We start from the raw sequence: 20094 nt of genomic DNA, 5'->3' as shown, positions 1-20094 counted from the left end.
CTCTGTAAGATTAGCCCCAGCATAGAGTAGAGCAGAGAAAGGCAGAAAATAGACCTGGAGGAAAACAAAGAAGAAATCACTATCATGGTGCCAGTGTGTTCTTCCAAGTTCTTTATAAAAAATTTTAAAAATGGGACCAACAAATACTTTTCATGGAAAACCTCTATAGAACCTCTTACAGATGCATTGATCAACAGTTTTGGAAAACATTATTTAACTATCCATGACATACCAATAGGAGCTTTTATCCAACCATGTTTCTCCATCATGTTAATAAGGGCTTAGTGAAAAATTTTGTCAAATTTGATGCTGCAATTAAGAAATCATCCAGAATCTTGGAACACTGAAAAAAATAAAATAAAATCACCAAAAAAAAAAAAAAGTTAAACATTAAAAATAAATAAATAAATAAATAAATAAATAGAAATCACCCAGAGTTTTTTGAACAGAAATGATCATCACTACATTTAATTATAATAGCAAAATATTAGAAAAATTTCAGAACTGTATAACTTATTATGGTAATCCATATAAGAAATTATTTCATGTGGGTTTTAGGTTTCAAATAATTGATAGAATGGGGAGATGCTCACAGTTTAATTTTAATGACAGAATGGTAGGATACATAAACACAATATTGGCAAAGTTATAGGTATCATTTTATATCTAATATATAAATATTTATATATCCTAGAAAAACAATAAAAATATACTTACTATCTTTGAATGTCATGATTATAGGGATTTTTATTTTCATCCTAAACTTAAGATATTCTCTAGATTTTTCTAAAATGGACATATCTGATGTCATCCTCAGAAAAAATTAATCATGTATTTAAGGTTTTTCCATTTTGTAATTTTCCTGAGAACTAAAATCAAGCACACATTCCTTTCTATTTTGAAAATTGTACATTTGTTTATTGTGAGTCTGATATTCTCTGAGAAAACATAATGAACAACTACAGCTGGGAGGGAAATTTGAATCTTTCTCAAAAGCATAGTAGCTGGATTTTAATACCTGTTTCATCAACGTTTTCATCTTTAAAGTATTTCCTGCAGCTATATCATATGTCAATATATATGTCCTTTTTTCTTTTTAAAGAAAATACTTACTTTTATTAACCATCTGTACAACTTCCATTCAGATGACTACAGCTTAAAATAGATCACTACCCTTTTGGATGTCTGCAGTAACTAAGAACAATGGATAAAATCCATACAACAGTTCAGAAAAGTTCACATCACCCTCAGTTCAGAACATGATTCACCAAGCTTAGAGTATATAAAAAGAATGATTAGAAATTAAATACCTCAATAAGGTGTTTTTTTTTAATTTGTCAGCACTAAAAGTCTGAATTTTAAACTGATTCTTGGACTGGTGGCTCACATCCATCAGCTCATTCAACTTGAGCACTGGTCTCCTCCCCAGTCGCTTTTCCAGAACGACTCCTTTCATCGTGAAGCTCATGAGCTTTCCCAACACAAACTTGGCCTTCTTCAGCATTTTTACTTTTCTAACAAAGAAAAACATCATGCAGTGAATAAATAGATTGACAAGGCCATTCTGGGTCTTTCCTGAGGCTATCTGGAATCAATTTCTTGGCCACTTCTTTCAAGTTGTTTGTCTGCACCTCTCAGGTCATGATTTCCATCATCTTTTTCCGAATTTGGTGTGTCTGTCGGTACTGAGCAAAATCTGATTGTTGTGTTTTTCAGTAAAACCAACACAAAATAGACAAAGTAGTCTTGACATCAACATGAGCTTCAGTCATGGTCTGCCGGTTTTCGACCATGGAGCACATTCTGTCGTGGGTAAGATCCATGCCATGGAAATTAGTAAGGCAGTTTTTACCCTGAACATCCTCAGTAATTAGCTTGAATTTTCTAAGTACAACTTCATCATTCTACAGATCAGCAAGGCTCACTTCAAATACATGGCCCTTGAGGCCATCAGATCCTATTTTGGTTCTTTGTGTTCTCGTAACTAACGTTTTTCCAAAATCTCTTGTATTGAGCATAGCTAATGCTTTCACATCATACCAGTCTTTCTTCAAAAATGGATCAACTGCTTTCTTTTTGGCTCCCTTTTGCCACCTTTCATGAGGTGCTGGTTCTTGTTGACCGTCGTGGCACTGCTCAGGGAGCCAAAAGGCTATGTTTTCTTTTTCTATTGGATTCCAAGAAGAAACGGGATTTATGACTATCTTTAGAATAATACTTAGTATCTATGCTAGACCTGATAAAAAGGAAGAAGTTCTATGGGCGAGGATAAGAAAGCAAGAGAAAAAACATATTTCAAACATAAATGCCTCATTGGTTATATTATTATGTGGTTGAGGAACCTATCAGATAGCTACATCTATTTTAGTTCTGATCATTTCCTTATGGCTTTTAAATTTTTTTTTAAGATTTTATTTATTTATTTATTTATTTATTTGCCAGAGAGAGAGAGAGACAGAGAAAGCTCGAGCAAGCACAGGCAGGGGGAGCAGCAGGCAGAGGGAGAAGCAGACTCCCGCTGAGCAAGGAGCCAATGTGGGACTTTCCTGGGATTATGACCTGAGCTGAAGGCAGATGCTTAGTCCACGGAGCCACCAGGCATCCCAGCCTTTAAATTCTTATTTGTACTAAAAATCGTATGTCGACAAGGTGACATTTAAGCCATCTGAAATGTTTATTGATTTTTTTTAAGGTTGTGTTATTTATTTGACAGAGACAGAGAGATACTGAGAGAGGGAACACAATCAGGGGAGTGTGAGAGGGAGAAGCAGGCTTCCCGCTGAGCAGGGAGCCCAATGCGGGACTCAGTCCCAGGACCCTGGGATCACGACCTGAGCTGAGGGCAGCTACTTCATGACTGAGCCACCTTGGCACCCCATGGAATGTTTAAATTGATAGTTTAAATGTAGTAGAAAGCCTCTGACAACACAGCATGTGTCTTTTTCTTCCAAAGGATGTAGAATGTGAAAATGAGTAAATCACCTCCTAGACACAGTGGTTGTAAAGATGGCCGCAAAATCTTTGATTTTCCTCTCACTAAAAGGTGGACTCTCTGTCCTTGAAATCCAAGTGGATTCTGTCACTGCTTAGCTGATAGAATACGACAGAAGTGATACTGTGCCAGCTCCCAGTTTCCAGCCTTGAGCTAGTGGCAACTTCTGGTCCCCGTTTCTTGGAACACTCATTCTTGGAAGCCAGCTGCCAGGAAGCCCAAGCCACAGGAGAGGCCGCGTCTGTGTGCTCCAACTGATAGCCCCCGCTGAGCTCCACCAACCACGAACAGCAAGTGCAGCCGTGTGTGAGTCAGCCATCTTGCACAATCAGCCCAGTCACATCTTGGGGTAGCTCCAGCCTTAGCCACTGTCAGATTCCAGCTCTTTGAAAGACCCCAAGGAAGACCCAGCCCCTGAGCTCAGTCAACCCACAGAACCGTGAAATGTAATAATGTAGTGTTGTTTTAAGACACTAAGTTTGGGGTTGGCATCTTAGTAATTAACAAAAATAATTGGAACATTAACCACTGTTAGCTGGCACTGTCCTACTTGAAATAAAGTTTGGAAAATAGTTCTAGAAAATGAATGGCAACATAAGACGTAAGTTATCTTTCACTGCAGTGGAGAAATAGTGAGTAGAGCTGAGTATATCATATACCTTTCCAAGTCATATAGAAACATAATGAATCAAAGAAACCAAGAAAAAATAAAAAGGAAGTCCAAGGTAACATTGTGTTTAGAGTTGATGTGACACCATGACGTGTGCAGTACTTGACCATTTACTACAACCTGAGAATTCAAATTATTATCATCTTGTTGTTTTCTTTTTATTCACCCTCCCCCGCCCACTCCACCCTTCCTTTTCTCTACCTCCAGTTTCCAAATAGTTTTCACTCCACCCAACCTGGATAGGAGGCTGCTTCATATCCATAATGTCCCCATGTTATTTACAGTACATGAAATACGAAAGGATGCTACTCCACTGGGTGCCCATCGGGAGAAATCTGGTAGCAATCTCCGAGGTGAAAGGGTCAATCCAGGTAGGATTTCGTGCACAGAAGCCACCATGTGCCTTTGTTCTTCTGCTTGGTCAAGAAATGATCAAATGATCACATTTCTTCCTAGGAACAGTGTATTTTGTACATCTTTTAAAGCCATGACAACAAAACATCAGCTATATAAACCTTTGCTCTGCTCAAGGATGAAGGCGAAGTATTTTCCAACTCTGCTTTGCTTTCAGGTATTCCAAAGTTGCTTACATCGGATATGGTTAAAGAAGGTGCTGCTGTAATCGATGTGGGCATCAACTACGTCCATGACCCAGTGACGGGAAAGACAAAATTGGTTGGAGATGTGGACTTTGAAGGTAATAAACTCTATCTTTTTTTAGGAGTGAAGCAATGAAAAATTCTATTTTGCAAGTTTTCATAGTGGAGAGAGCACCTTTGTATTTGATGCAGGCATTACTACGTTATTAATCACTGCACCTCTTTCCTCTGAGGGACGAGAGTGTAATCACTCACTTATTCCTAACTTTCCTTCCTCCCTCTCCCTCCCCTCCCTCCCTCTCTTCCTTCTTCCCTCCTTTTCTTCCTTTCTTTGTTCCTTCTTTCCTTTTCTCCTCTTACTTCTTGGGAGGAAAATATAATTATACCATTAATATTTAGTTTTAAGATTAAAGTCCTTATAATGCAGGTTTTTAGTGAAAGAACTCAGCTGGCCTTCTATACCAGGCATTATTTTGATTTTTTGAAGTGTGTCTCTGTCCTTTGCCCTCTGTGCTATATAATCAGCTATTCACTCTTAAAGCCAGAAGGCATCTTGGGGTGTGTTTGCTAATCCTAACAATATTTCAAATCTAGAGAGTTACCTGGTTGATTCAAGACAACATTCTTTACTTGTGTTTTAAAGGGGATGAGGAAGAGGAACTAGATTAACATTTCTGTGGCCATTGAAGGAGATAAGGCATCAAATGTATAGTAACAAACAATTCTAACTCCATGCCTTATCTCTACTGAGCCCCTGCAAAGATAGTTTCCCCCTAATCCAATTTTACTTCCAATATCTTCATCAAATGCTTATAGGCATTCAGGTTTTCAGTATAACCTAGGAATCTTAGATGTCCAATAAGATATGAATTTAGTCAAGTAAATAGAGATATTTTCATATTAGAAATACTATATATATTGGATTGATCATCTGGCCAAAAAAAGTGAGGCCATGTCAACAACTGTATCAGCTATACCTGTGTCTTTATAGACAAACTGAAAGGAATAATAGATGATGCCCTTTTTAAAGTAATTCTAAATTTTACATTTTGTCTTGGAATCTGGTCATCAGCCAATGGTTTTACCCAAGTCCTAGCATGGTATTGAATGAAACCAAACACACAGGCACTCAAGCATACTGCCTGAGCCTGGTGCTTAAAAAAAAAAAAAGAAAAGAAAAGAAAAAGAAACTCCAAGGACACTTGTGCTGCAATACATTGTGGGGACCGAAGCGCGAATAAGAAATAGTAGGGAGAACACACTGCTGTCCTCACAGGCTGTCATTCCCGCGGTCCCTGCTGGGGATGGAGCTTCCCGTGAAGAAGTGTGGCTCTCCATGTAACCATGGGCACTTGTGTGTATGTGTGTGTCACGTGTATGTGCCAAACTCTTTAGGAAGTGACCTCATTTCTTTATTTCATTTGTCATGTCCAATCAGTAATGTCAGGTATCGATAATTTATTTGAACTTCTCAACACGAAAAGAGTAAGGGAAACATTTCATTTTAAAACCTGACCTTATTTTATTTATCCTTGCACAGTCATTCAGCTTCCTGATAACATTACAGTTACCACACGCTTATTGCAAAATCACTGTACGCTTATGATGTACCCAAGTAGCATAGGCAGAACCCAGCATGAGGCAAGAAAAGCAGATATTTGCAGTGCACAACCTTGACCATGCTGGTAGGGCAAGCTTCCCCAGCAGTTCAACACATCTTTTAGGACCCTTCTCTCATGTGCTTGCCCATGGGTCTCAGACAATTTCCATGCATTCTTAGGTGTAGCCCAGAATGTTCTTTCGCTTTGGGGGGTATTAAAAAAAAAAGTGGGCATTTTGGGGTGTGTGCATATGCTCATATCTATGTGTGACTATTCAGTCACACATAGATAATATACCTCAGATTGCATATCCCTCCACTTGGTAGACTCTATTAAACTGAATGGCAGTTACGTTTATCTAGATGTATAATGAAATTTTTAAAAAAGGAAGTGGCAAAAAGAAACAAGGATATAAGATAACTGGGAAAGAACACCAGGCTGGGAGACAGGGAGGTGCTTTTAGACCTAGGAACTTTACATCCTCTCTGGTTGTTGGCGATGTTACCAGTTAAATGGCAACAGTGATAGCAGAGGCTCTTCCCAGCCCTAACGCTTGGTGCATCTTGGACCTTGGTCGTTTAGCTGAGTGCTCCCGAATGATTAGGTAAAAACACAGCCGCCTTTGGAAGGTCAGGGTCTTCTAATCCTGTCATAAGGTATGCCCATCTGCTGGATTATATTACTCCTGCTCCCCGCCCCTGGTTCGTAGACCCAGGACCCTAAGAAGACCCAGACTTGGTCAAGAAGGCCTTGCCAGCGAGGACATGACTCAGGCAGCCAGAGGGGCAGGCGGGTGATGGGTTTTGACAAGTTGTTCTTCAGGTTGTTCATCGGGACTTCACCTGAGGTGAGGGATGATCCCTCTGCTGAGAGGGAGGGACTTGAACTTGGCTTATGCCGCAGAGCTTAGAGGGAGCACTTGGCTGCAAAGTGCCCACGGGAGAGTGTGGTTGCTTTGTGAGTATCGGTGAGCATTTTGCTCTAACCGTACGGCCAACAGAAACAAGTGGATGCCAGTAAAGTCAAATGCGAAAATAAGTCGTCCTTTCAGAAATGTGCAGCTCTCTAGTAAAGGGAAACAGGATGGCCTTTGGTGGGAACGATTTTTAAAGAATAATTTCATTAACTGACCCCCTTAGGGGTCAGAAATAGCAGAAATAGGTAAATAATCGCAAATTCAATGATTTGCAAAACCAGGAGGCATTTTGTCTTTTTTCTTTCTAAGAAAATGTGGATGCCTTCCAGTAATCTGCTTTATTATTAGATGTTTCGGCCTCACTTTTGAATCGGGCTCCTCATTTATGAGTGATATTTTATATCAAACACAGCATGAGAGCTTCCTTACCCTATACTATAGTTCTTGACAAAAGGTGACATAAATCACCCTAAATATTTCTTTATGATGTTCATGTCAGGAGTTTGTTTTAATTTAGATATAATGTGCACCAGACGCATCTTCCTTCATCTACAAGTGTTTCTCATTCTCATTTTTTCCTCTGTTCCATTCTCTGCTTCCTTCCCTCTTTGTTCTCCAGAGCCCAGAATAGAATCGAGTAGCCCTTCTTGAGCTGGTGGCCTGGTATGGGGGTCACGACTCAAGGTGGCCTAGGGAGAAAGGATTGTCCCTCCCTTCAGCAGTCCTCCAATAATCGTGTGCCACCTCTGCCATAAAATTGCCAATATTCCGAGAGAGGAGGCAGGCAGATCTAGTAGAAAATTATATGGAGGGTAAGAAAGGTGGGAGAAGCTTTCTGACATGGGGACACCCTCTTCTCAGATCACTTGGAACTATTTTTCATTTAGTAATAATAGTGTTTGAAAGGTGCTTACTGTCCTTCCTCAGCCTTTTACCTGAATTATTCATTTAATTCTTATGATAACCCTATAAAGCATTGTTATTATCCCTCATTTTACAGAGGAACATGGAGCCTGGGCATCATCCCTGAGCTGACGCATGATGGGACACTGTGGGTTCATAGCCAGGCACTTGGAATTTCAATCCTGCGTTGTCTCCACTATTCTGTATTTCACTGGGTTAATACTTTTGTTTTGAGACACAAACTTATTTCTTTTATGTTTCCCCCAGGACAAGTTTGATAGCAAGTTCTAAAAGTGCCTAGATAACAGTATCCACATCCACCTGTCCTCACTCTACACGGTCTGATGTACCCAGATTTCAGTTACCACGGTTTAGGGATAGAAGGACAAAGCAGTTCAGAGTTCAGGGAGCGTGCCGTATTAACTGTAGCCACAGGCAGCGTAAACTCCTCTGCTCGCTCTTCCACCTGCTAATCGCGCTGCAAATAACCAATGTGCCCTGTGACCGGCGCCGATGACGTCCCTTCCTTCAGTTTACATTCGTGGTTGGTCGTGGCACACCTTTACTTGGTTCAGATGACCCCCACTAATAAACCACGTGACATTTTGCAAAAACAGATCCCAGACGGAGGGAAGTGCTAGGAAAAAACGGAAAACAGTGATGCGGACGGTAGAGTTTGCAGTAGGTGACATGGGATGTCGGGATTGCCACCACTTGCCCTTTGCGAGATTCCGGGTACACAGCCAGAGGAACTCAGTGAAGGCGAGCTCACCAACAAAAATGAGGAAAGCGGTGCTGGCGTAAATCTTCACGTTGAAAGATCTCTCTTTCGTGATGTTGAAAGGGCAAGTACAAAATGGTGGAAGCGGACTCAGATTTGGAAAGGAATCCAAAATTCCCCAACGAGTAGGGAAGATACTTACCCAGTACTGCATGGTGTATAAGCAGAACACAAAACACTGTTCAAACTACTCTTGATAAGTCTTTGAAAATAAACAGAACACATTAATTCTCAATGTTTCTAATGTTTTCAATAAATTATGGCATACTAAATACATGTTTTCCTACTATTTTCAATTCCCTATACATGTACAAACCATAGGAAGAGAGTTTTTAATATTATGACAAACATTTTTACAGGTCATTGAACAATACCAACAAAACCATTCCTCTCTGTGTGCCTTGAGGAGTTCATAGGGCCTTGAAGTTATTACTAAATTGAAATGCTATTTTGGTTTAAGTTGTTCCTTAATTATAGAATTCAAGATAGTTCATCATTGCTTCCAGCATTTGACAAATGCTCACCCTTCCCCTTCTATTACCTGAATGAGCCTCTCCCCTCTAATTTAAGGCTTTGCACGAAGAAACAGCATTTGAAAGCATCCGTGATAAAATTATTTTGTGTCTAAGAATTGTTTTCCTTACTAATAACGCACAATAAATAATCTATCTTGAAAAATTTAGATTTGCTATACAGATTTAAAAAAATAGCAACAAAATCAATTGGACCTATCTACTTTCACCTGGTCATTTTCTATTAGTAGCTTTGAAAGAAACTTCATGCATTTCTCACAAAGAAGAGTGTATCTTCATAAGGTAGAAACAAGAGATTATGTGGCATGAATTGTAAATCACTTCTTCTGACTGGGAAGCCGTCTGGAGCACTGGACAAGCTCATAACTATACTGCTTTTATGACAGCAATTCGCTGAATGGATGCGGTGAGCCGAACTCAGCTAACTTCATTCACGCTGGCAAATTCTCAGGCCTCATTTGCACCTCGTGGCTACCACACAGATGTTTCTACAGTCTTCAGCAGCTTTTAGTAGCTTCGCTTCAGTTTTATGATGAATTCCTCAGGGATTGCAGTGGAATGAAAGGAACTGGAATGTCTGGCTCCTTATTCCCTCCCATCTCTCCTCCCTGTGTTTCGTCTCTGAGCACACCTCCACACTCTGTACCAAAGCCGGGAATAAGATAATGCTGGGAAGAACTGCTGAGGAGGGAAAGAAGTAGAACAATATGTAGCTTTTCTCAAAGTCAAAATAGGTGAGGCTAATGTCTAAGAGCAATTCTGTCTGCTGACTTAAAGTTACAGGAATTCATAGAAATTACAAGATTAGTCTAAAGGTACATTACAGTGTCGATAAAACATTTAAATTATAAAAGTAGAGAAGCCACATTATTTGGAAAAGAATGTCTACTCTGACGCAACTTTTTTGTTGTTGTTGTTAACTGTACTTGCTTCCAGATATCTTGTGTGCCTATTTTCGGTAGTTTGAGGAATATGTGACTTATACCCTTAGATTTTTATCAGCTGTTTTCCACGCTGAAGCCCTGGTTCCTGGTTATGTTTAGCGAATATATCATAGTTTGCCTCACTCTGTCTCCATTGTTAAATGCTGTTTCTGTTTTCCCCCCTCTAAGTATTATACTAGAGGACATACTAGCCATTACAAAGGGACCCCAAAAGAGATGAGCTTCAACAAGGTAGTTTAGCTCTCTCCTGCCAATGTCTGGAGTTAGCTCTTCTTCCTTCAGGGATAACTCTTTTATCAAACTATTTGTATTCACTTGATAAAAGTTCCATAACAAAGTACTAAACACCGTGTGGCTTAAACAACAGAAATTTATTTCTCACCATTCTGGAGGCTAGAAGTCAGAGATCAAAGTGTCACCAGCGTTGTTTCTCCAGGACGCAGAGGTGGCCGACTTCTCCCTGTCTTCACATTGTCTTTCCTCTGTACATTTCTGTGTCCAGTTTTCCTCCTCTTGCAAGGACACCAGCCGTATTAAATGAGGGTCCACCCTAATGGCATCATCGTAATCACCAAATGTAGCCACATTCTGAGGTACTGATGGTTAGGACTTCAACGTATGAAGTTGGGGGAGACGCAGTTTGGCCCACAACACTGTTCCACTTGAGTGTTCTTCTTATCCACACAGCTGAAGTTGAATTGCCTCCTTATCCATGTTTTCTTCCACTGAAAGGTGAAAGAGAGATGAAGACAAGTGACTGCTCTTTAAGAAAATTGACCTGACTATAGCCACATGTCCACTCCGCATGGGAGTGAAAAGGATGTGGAATCCATCCAGAGTCTCTAGATGGGAAGTCATGCTTGGATGAAGAATGATCCATTCTGTACATGAGAACTTGAGAACTGATCTCTTACTCAGAATAGAGAGAGATTTCTTCATCCAGCCCCCACACACCATTCAGTCTACCCTTAATTCATTTGGCTGTGAAAATCTCCATATACAATCTCATTGCTTGCTTTTTAGTCAGTTTCAAAGCCTGATCCACGTATCAGTTCTTTCCTGTGGAGTTAGTGGATGCCTAATGTCAGTGAAGTCATACCTTGGCTCAGATCTTCCAGTATTAACCATGAACTCTGTAGATAAAGTATATGTAGATTTGTAATATGTAAATAGTACAATCTAAGTAAACTTAGTTTTATTATTCAATCATTGGTAAAGACTAGACACTTTTTTCTTTCTTTTTTTTTTTTTTAGAGAGAGAGCGTGCATATGAGCGGGTATGGGGGAGTGAACAGAGGGGAAGAGAGAGAATCCCATGTCTCCATGCCCAGCACAAAGCCTGACATGGGGCTCAGTCTCCCAACCCTGGGATCATGACCTGAGCCCAAATCAAGAGTTGGGTGCTTAACCAACTGAGCTACCCAGGCGCCTGAAAACTAGACGCTTTTTGGCAACTTCATGCCATGTTGAAAATCAAGTCCCTTTGTGATTTCCAATTTTTAGGTCTCTTTACTGACCTTATTTTTGATCTCTTGATCATTACTGATGTTTTCTGTGCAGCCCTTCAAATTCACTAAGCCATACTTTTACTGAAATGCATGCCATGCAATATATTCAGGAGTCGGAAAAATAGCAAGGGGAGTAGATCTAGGTCTCACCCTGACTCAGACGCCATCAACAACTGGTCCTGAATAGGAAAGGCATATGAATTACCACCTATTGTGACCAAACAAGAAAGAGAAACCCACACAGCGAGATGTGTCAGGAGAGCGTGAGGTCTGCTTTGGGCAAGCTCCTAGGAGGGGAACCAGCTGGGGTCATCCCTGAGCTTCTGTCTGCCCTGCTGGTCTTGCTGTGACATATACTGGCCCCGGGTGACCTACCTCTTGAGAACAGGTTTCCAGAGTTTTAAGGATAGATCAGAGTGGATGAGGCGAGGATCCCAGATACGTAGAATAACAACAGAGGACAGGCCAGCTTTGACTGAATTGGGTCATTTGGCCAAGAAGTGGGCTGGAGACCTCAGGTGGGAATCTACAGAGGATGCAGGACCCTCCAGCCTCAAGAGATGGGGCTGTTGCTACTGTTATGAGGCTCTGCTGGAGATCAAAGGCCTGGGCCAGGCACTCCCCAGAAACACTCCAGTAGTGAGGACAGTAGTAGTAGTTCTAGGCAGCTTTGGGTAAGTACACTCTGGGCAAACCTGCAGGAACTAGGGACAAGCCTATGAGAAAGCCCATTTGCTGATCCCCACACAGACTCTGCCTGTCTCCTGGTTCAAGTCCTGAGGTTTTTGTGTGTATGCCCTGCCAGATAGTTCCCTGATGATGGCTGATGTTGAGCACTTTTTTGTGTACTAATTGGCCATTCAGATGTCTTCTTTGGGAAAATGTCTATGTCGTCTGTCAATTTTTAATTGGATTTTTTTCCTTCGTTTATTAGTTGTTACATTCTTCAGGTACTTCTAGAAGGTATTTTGGATAATAACCCCTTATGTGATACATGATTTGCAAATTTTTTTTCCCATTTTATAGAGTGCCTTTTCATCTTGTTGATCATTTCTTTTGCTGTGCACAAAGTTTTTTGTTGTTGTTGTTGGATGTAGTCCCACTTGTTGATTTTTGTTCTGTGTCCTTTGCTTTTGGTGTCATATCCAAAAGATCATTTCTAACACCAGTGTCAAGGAGCTTTCCCCCTGTTTTCTTCTAGAAATTTTATGGTATCTGGTGTTATGTTTAAGTCTTTCATTCATTTGACTTAATTTTTGTAAGCAGAAAAGATAGGGGTTCAATTTCGTTTTTCTATGTATCATTCTTTAGTTTTCGCAGAACCATTTACTGAAGACCATATCCTTTCCACATTAAGTGTTCTTGGCTCCCTTGTCAAATAATAGTGGACCTTACATGCAGCAATTTATTTCTGGGCTTTCTACTTTGTTCCTCTGGTCTATGTGTCTGTTTTTATGCCACTACCATACTGCCTTGATTACTCTAGCTTTATAGTATAAATCGAAATCAGGAGGTGTGATGCCTCTAGCTTTGTTCTTCTTTCTCAGGATTGCTGTGACCATTCAGGGTCTTCAGTGATTTCATTCAATTTTTTTATTATCTCTCTGAAAAATGCCATTGGAATTTTGGTGGGAATTGCACTGAATCTATAGATGGCTTTGGGTAGTACGGACACTTTAACACAATTAATTCTTCCAGCCCATGAGCATGGGATACCTTTCCACTTTTCTGTGTGTCTTCTTCAGTTTTCTTCATCAAAGTCATGTGATTTCCATTGTACAGATCCTTCATTTCCTTAGTTCAATTTTTTGTAAGTATGTTATTGTTTTTGATACTGTTGTGAATGGGATCGTTTTCTTTATTTCTTTTTCATTTCTTTCATTGTTAGTGTATAGGAACAAAACTGATTTCTGCATGTTGAGTTTATGATCCAACAATCCCACTTCTGAGTATGTATCCAAAGCAAATAAGAACAGGTTATCATTTTTTGATGTGATTATCTGTTTTGTGTGTGTTGAGTTTGAGGAGTTCTTTATAGAGCTGGGATATCAGCCCTTTGTCTGTAGTGTCATCTGCGAATATCTTCTCCCATTCTGTGACTTACCTCTTTGTTTTGTTGACTGTTTCCTTTGCTGTGCAGAAGTTTTGATCTTGATGAAGTCCCAAAAATTCACTTTCACTTTTGTTTCCTTTGCCTTTGGAAACATATCTTGAAAGAAGTTGCTGTGGCCGATGTCAAAGAGATTACTGCCTATGTTCTCCTCTAGGATTCTGATGGATTCCTGCCTCACGTTGAGGTCTCTTATCCATTTCGAGTTTATCTTTGAGTATAGTTTAAGAGAATGGTTGAGTTTCATTCTTCTACACATAACTGTCCAATTTTCCCAGCACCATTTATTGAAGAGACTGTCTTTTTTCCACTGTATATTTTTTCCTGCTTTGTCAAAGATTATTTGACCATAGAGTTGAGGATCCATATCTGGGCTCTCTACTCTGTTCCACTGGTCTATGTGTCTGTTTTTGTGCCAGTACCATGCTATCCTGGTGATCACAGCTTTGTAGTAAAGCTTGAAATCAGGTAACATGATACCCCCAGTTTTGTTTTTTCTTTTTCAACATTTCCTTAGCAATTCAGGGTCTCTTTTGGTTCCATACAAATTTTAGGATTATTTGTTCCAGCTCTTTGAAAAATGCCAGTGAAATTTTTATTGGGATGGCATTGAAAGTATAGATTGCTCTAGGCAGTATAGACATTTTAACAATGTTTATTCTTCCGATCCATGAGCATGGAGTGGTTTTCCATCTTTTTGTGTCTTCTTCAATTTCTTTCATGAGTGTTCTGTAGTTCCTCGGGTACAGATCCTTTACCTCTTTGGTTAGGTTTATTCCCAGGTATCTTATGGTTCATGGTGCTATAGTAAATGGAATCAATCCTCTAATTTCCCTTTCTGTATTTTCATTGTTAGTGTACGAGAAAGTCTGTGAATTGATTTTGTATCCTGCCACGTTACTGAATTGCTGTATGAGTTCTAGTAGTTTAGGTGGTGGAGTCTTTTTGGTTTTCCATATAAAGTATCATGTCACCTGTGAAGAGAGAGAGTTTGCCTTCTTCATCGCCCATTTGAATACCTTTTATTTCTTTTTGTTGTCTGATTGCTGTTGCTATGACTTCTAGTACTATGTTGAGCAAGAGTGGTGAGAGTGGACATCCTTGTCGTGTTCCTGATCTGAAAGCGAAGGCTGTGAGCTTTTCCCCATTGAGGATGATATTCGCTGTGGGTTTTTCATAAATAGATTTTATGAAGTTGAGGAATTCCCTCTATCCCTATACTTTGAATCATTTTAATCAGGAATGGATGCTGTATTTTGTCAAATGCTTTTTCTACATCCATTGAGAAGACCATGTGGTTTTTCTGTCTTCTCTTACTGATTTGTTCAGTCACATTGATTGATTTGCGAATATTGAACCACCCTTGCATCCCAGGGATAAGTCCTGCCTGGACATGGTGGATAATCTTTTTAATGTGCTGTTGGATACTATTAGCTAGGATCTTGTTGAGAATCTTAGCATATTCATGAGGGATATTGGTATGAAATTCTCCTTTTTGGTGGGGTCTTTGCCTGGTTTGGGGATCAGGGTAATGCTGACTTCCTAAAAAGAGTCTGGAAGTTTTCCTTCTGTTTCTATTTTTTGAAACAGCTTCAGGAGAACAGGTATTATTTCTTCGTTGAATGTTTGGTAGAACTCCCCAGGGAATCCGTCAGGTCCTGGGCTCTTGTTCCAAAGAAGACATACAAATGGCTTATCAGACACATGAAAAAATGTTCATCATTAGCCATCAGGGAGATTCAAATCAAAACCACATTGAGGTACCACCTTACACCAGTTAGAATGGCAAAGATTAACAAGACAGGAAACAAGTGTTGGAGAGGATGTGGAGAAAGGGGAACCCTCTTACACTGTTGGTGGGAATGCAAGTTGGTGCAGCCACTTTGGAAAACAGTGTGGAGATTCCTTAAGAAATTAAAAATAGAGTTACCCTATGACCCTGCAATTGCACTACTGGGTATTTACCCCAAAGATACAGATGTGGTGAAAAGAAGGGCCACCTGTACCTCAATGTTCATAGCAGCAATAGCCATGTCACCAAACTGCGGAAAGAACCAAGATACCTTTCAACACAAATGGATAAAGAAGATATGGTCCATATACATGATGGAGTATTATGCCTCCATCAGAAAAGATGAATACCCAACTTTTGTATCAACATGGGCAGGACTGGAAGAGATTATGCTGAGTGAAATAAGTCAAGCAGAGAGAGTCAATTATCATATGGTTTCGCTTTTTTTGTGGAACATAAGGAATAACATGGAGGTCATTGGGAGATGGAGAGGAGAAGTGAGTTGGGGGAAATCGGAGGGGGAGACAAACCATGAAAGACTGTGGACTCTGAGAAACAAATTGAGGGTTTTGGAGGGGCTTGGAGGGTTAGGTGAGCCTGGTGGTGGGTATAAGGAGGGTACGTATTGCATGGAGCACTGGGTGTGGTGCATAAACAATCAATTTTGGAACACTGAAAAGAAATAAAATAAAATAAAATAAAATAAAATAACAGGTTATCAAAAAGATACCTATGTAACCATGTTTATTGCAGCATTATTCACAGTAGCCAAGCTGTGGAACAAAAGTGTCAGTCAATGGATAAGGGGTAAAGATGGGGTATATATATATTCAACTGAATATTTTCAGCCATAAGATAGAAGGAAATCCTGCCACTTGTGACAGCATGGATGGACCTTGAGGGGATTATGCTTAATGAGATAAGTCGGACAAAGACAAATCCTGTGTGGTATTACTTATATGTGGAATCTGAAAAAACTGAACTTGTCAAAGCAAAGTAGAATGGTAGTCACCAGGGGCTGGGGGGTGGGGGAACTAGGAAGATGTTAAAGGGTACAAACTTGTAACTAGAAAGTGAGTGAGTTCTGGAGCTCTAATGCATAGCATAGTGATTCTAGCTAACAATACCATATCATATATTTCAAAATTGCTTTAAAAACTAGATCTTAAATGTTTTCTCACAGAAAGAAAATTATAATTATGTGGTGTGATAGAGGTGTTAAGTAAAGACAGGATGGTAATCATATTGTAATATATAAATGTATCAAATTACCAGGTTGTACATTTTAAGCTTAAATAATGTTTTATATAAATTATATCTCAATTAAAATTTTTAAAAAAATACAGTGTGGGGGCTCTAGGTTCAGGATGGGACACAGGGGGTACTGGGGCACGGGCAGGGCCTTTCCCTCCTAGTGTTATTTGTTTGCTCTCTGCTCTACAGTGTCTTGCTTGCTCTTCAGAGCCTCCTGTGGGGTCCTCTTGTACCATCCCATGGATATGCTGGGAGAGCAATGGGACCAAATGCCCTCCTGAAGCCGGGTTACCTCACCCTCTAGGCTGCAGAAGGATGACACAGGACCAACAGCAGTTCATTGAACTCATGAGAAGAATAATTTTCATGATGTTCAGTGCTTAAACTTGGAGAGGAGTATGTGGATAGGGAGAGAACGGTCCTAGGGAGGGAGGGAAAGGGGACCCCTAGGCCAACTGCCACAGATAGTAAGGGAGAAAAGAAGGCCCAGATCCCAGCTTATAACTTGCCCTTTTCTTAAACTATGCCAAGGATGGTCTTTATCAGCCTTGTAGGGGTCACAACAGCTGAGCCCATTTCCTGCCAGTGATTTTCTTCCTGGCCCATGATTCCCAGCACTGTAGTCCAAGGGACTTCTCTGGTCCCTCACAACAATCCTTTGCAAACAGAGCTAAGGAGCACAGTGGGAAGGGAAGGAGCCTCCCTTGGCCCTCCCAGGAATTCCTGGAGGCCAGAGAGAGGCTGAGGCTGGAATGCAGAAGGATTTGGAGCAATGTTATTTGTCAGACATTGTGATAGGCACTCGAGGCGTGACACTGATCTGAAGAGGCGAAGTCCTAACCCACAGGTAACTTACATCTGGTGGGAGAAGACAGTAAACAAATACATACATATCCATATAATATATTAGGAAGTGTTTGCTGTTACAAAAACGAAACAAGATAAGGGAGGCTAGAGAATTATAGAGTAAGGTTGCTTAAAATGGGTGTTCAGGGAAGGCGCACCACCAGCCTGAGCAAAGTGAGGGAGGGAGCCATGTGGATATAGGGCAGAGGACTAGTCCACACACACGGAGCAGCAAGCATGAAGGCCTTGAGGACCAGCATGCCTGCTGGCTATCATGAGCTGCCGTAAGGCCATTGTAACGGGCTCAGAGTAAATAAAGGGAAGAATCATGGAGATAAAGTCAAAGAGGCAACAGCAGAGATACCATATCATGTAGGGCTGTGGAAAGATATTTGGACTTTACTTTAAATGCATTGGAATGCTATTAGAAAATTTGGGGCAAAGAAATGACATTTGACTTGCGTTTTAACAGGATTACTCTGGCTACTGATGGCAAATAGACCTTAGAGAGGTTAGGATATAAATAGGGTACCTCTTAGGAGGCTATTATAATTATCCAAGTAAGAAATTATCCAAGATGAGGTGTGGGCCAACACAGTAATGGGTGAAGGTGTTAACAGGTTTTTAGATGGTAGATAGAATTTAAAGAACGAGTTGGAAGGATTGGCTGAATGATTAGATATAAAAGAAAGAAGAGAATCAATTATGACTCTTAAGAGTTTTCAAATAAGCAAGAGTGAAGGCGCCAGTTCTAGAATCCTTTTGAGATGAGTCTGAAAAGATGAATTTTACCCAAGTGTGTGTGTATATAGGGTAGAGAGTGGACAGAGAAAGAGAAAAAGGGGCTCTTTCCAGGTGAGAAATAGCAGACCAAAGGCAAAGAAGAAAAACTGCAAAAGGTCTTTTGGACTCAATAGTAGGCTCACCATTGTTGAACAAGGGAAATGAGACATTGTAAACAGTCGTGAATTATGCCCCAAGTAGCTGGAGGCTTACTTTGCATTCTTCAAAGCCATGAAAGCCCTACTACAACAAAAGGGACTCTATAATTTGGGACTCTAGCCGGTAGAATTATTCTGAAAAATTCTAACACAGTAGTCAAAATATGAGGACAAAAGAGGTCTAGAATTATTATAGAAGCCCAACACCATTTTCTAAGAAACTACTAGATGTGGAACTAAAACCACAGTCACTTCCAGATGTCTTTGTACACACAGTATCTCACCTTTGAAACCTGAGATCTACCTTGTCCCTCCTTTCTCTTTCTATATTGTGTCCAATCTTTCTTAAAATATTATAATTTGCAGTCAAGCTGACTTAGTTTTGAATCCTAGTTCTGTTGCATAAAACAATTATGATCTTAGGCAAATCACTTCACCTCTCTGAAACTTGATTTTATCATCTGAAAAACTGAGATAATAGAGGCTATCTTATAAAGTTGTTACAAAGATTAAATGAAATAATCGCCTCACATGAGCTAATGTATGTGACTTGCTGAGTGCAGTGCCTGGCAAAAGACAGAGAGTGTGTATGTGTGTGTATGTGTGTGTGTGTGTGCGTGTGTGCACTTGTGCGCTCACATGACTCACCTCCCTCTCCATGCTCACTTCTGAACTAATCCAGAAGTATGTAACTTTACATTCCCACCCTGTCCCTCGTTGCTTTTCTGGCCTCAACTTTGTTCTGGCCAAGTCTGCTCTTCATGCAAAGCCACTTTAAAGCTCTCATGCTTATCCCCACCTTCTCCAAGTTCCTGTAGCAGGTCCCATAAGCCTTGTTCATTTTGTTCTTAATCCTATACTACCTTATACTTCTACTCAGCTGTTGTCTACTGAATTATATGTCGCTGTATAGTGAGCTTCTTGTCCTATATTTCTTTTATCTGTCCATCCCCACAGCAGGTCTCAGCCTTCTTAGTCATACCCTTGGTCAACTATATGATCCTCCTCTGTACTTAGAAATCTCTAATGTGACTCTTCCATTACAGAAGTAGTTCCTTCAAGCTGCCTTAATGGGGACAAAAGCTGCCACTCAAGGTAGCATTAAGCATGTTATTAACCTACAACAATCTAGATCCAGTAACAATACATCCATTGAGTCATTCGTTGATTTACTCAACACGTATTTCTCATGCAGCACACCTTCGAGGTACTGGGGCTATAGCCATGCACAGGATAAAGTTCCTGCTTTCATGGAATTTATATTCTCCAAATTACATGTTAAAATAAGTTTCTTCTTCTTCCTCTTTTTTTTTTTTTAATGTTTCAAGCTTTTATTTAAGTACTAGTTAGTTAATGTATAGTGTAAAACCAGTTTCAGGAGTAGAATGTAGTCATTCATCACTTACAACAAGTAACAGTGCTCATCACAGGTGCCCTCCTTAATGCCCACCACCCATTTAACCCATCCCTCTGCCCACCTCCCCTCCAGCAGCCCTCATTGTGTTCTCTATAGCTAAGAGTCTGTTTCATGGTTTGCCTTCCCCTCTCCTTTTTTTTTTCTTTTCCCTATGTTCATCTGTTTTGATTTAAAGTAAGCTTCTTTTGGAAGGGATTTTAGTACTCTTTACTCCTAAGTATGTGTTCTACAAGATGGGAAAGTAAGAGAGTGTTGCCAGTTTCTAATGAAATGTTACTATCTTTGAT

The 20094-nt window shown here is 40.2% G+C and overlaps 1 protein-coding gene and 1 pseudogene across 3 annotated transcripts in view; one reads left to right on the top strand and one right to left on the bottom strand.

Annotated features, from left to right (window-relative positions):
• The window catches only part of MTHFD2L (methylenetetrahydrofolate dehydrogenase (NADP+ dependent) 2 like), a 130083-nt gene that overhangs the window by 97555 nt on the left and 12434 nt on the right, over positions 1-20094 (top strand). For 2 of the 3 annotated variants that reach the window (XM_032840591.1, XM_032840729.1), the window contains exon 7: positions 4234-4359. The exons of the other annotated variant lie outside the window; for it this stretch is intronic. In XM_032840591.1, coding sequence (XP_032696482.1) covers positions 4234-4359 — 126 coding nt within the window. The remainder of the gene's footprint in view (positions 1-4233; positions 4360-20094) is intronic. 3 annotated transcript variants of the gene reach the window in all.
• Positions 1359-3311, bottom strand: LOC116871274 (annotated as a pseudogene).

The sequence above is a fragment of the Lontra canadensis genome, unplaced genomic scaffold (assembly GCF_010015895.1).
Source record: "Lontra canadensis isolate GAN:19392208 unplaced genomic scaffold, GSC_riverotter_1.0 scaffold1, whole genome shotgun sequence".
Lineage (NCBI taxonomy): Eukaryota > Metazoa > Chordata > Mammalia > Carnivora > Mustelidae > Lontra > Lontra canadensis.
Note: the sequence above shows the minus strand (reverse complement) of the source record. Positions and strands in the feature narration are given on the sequence as shown.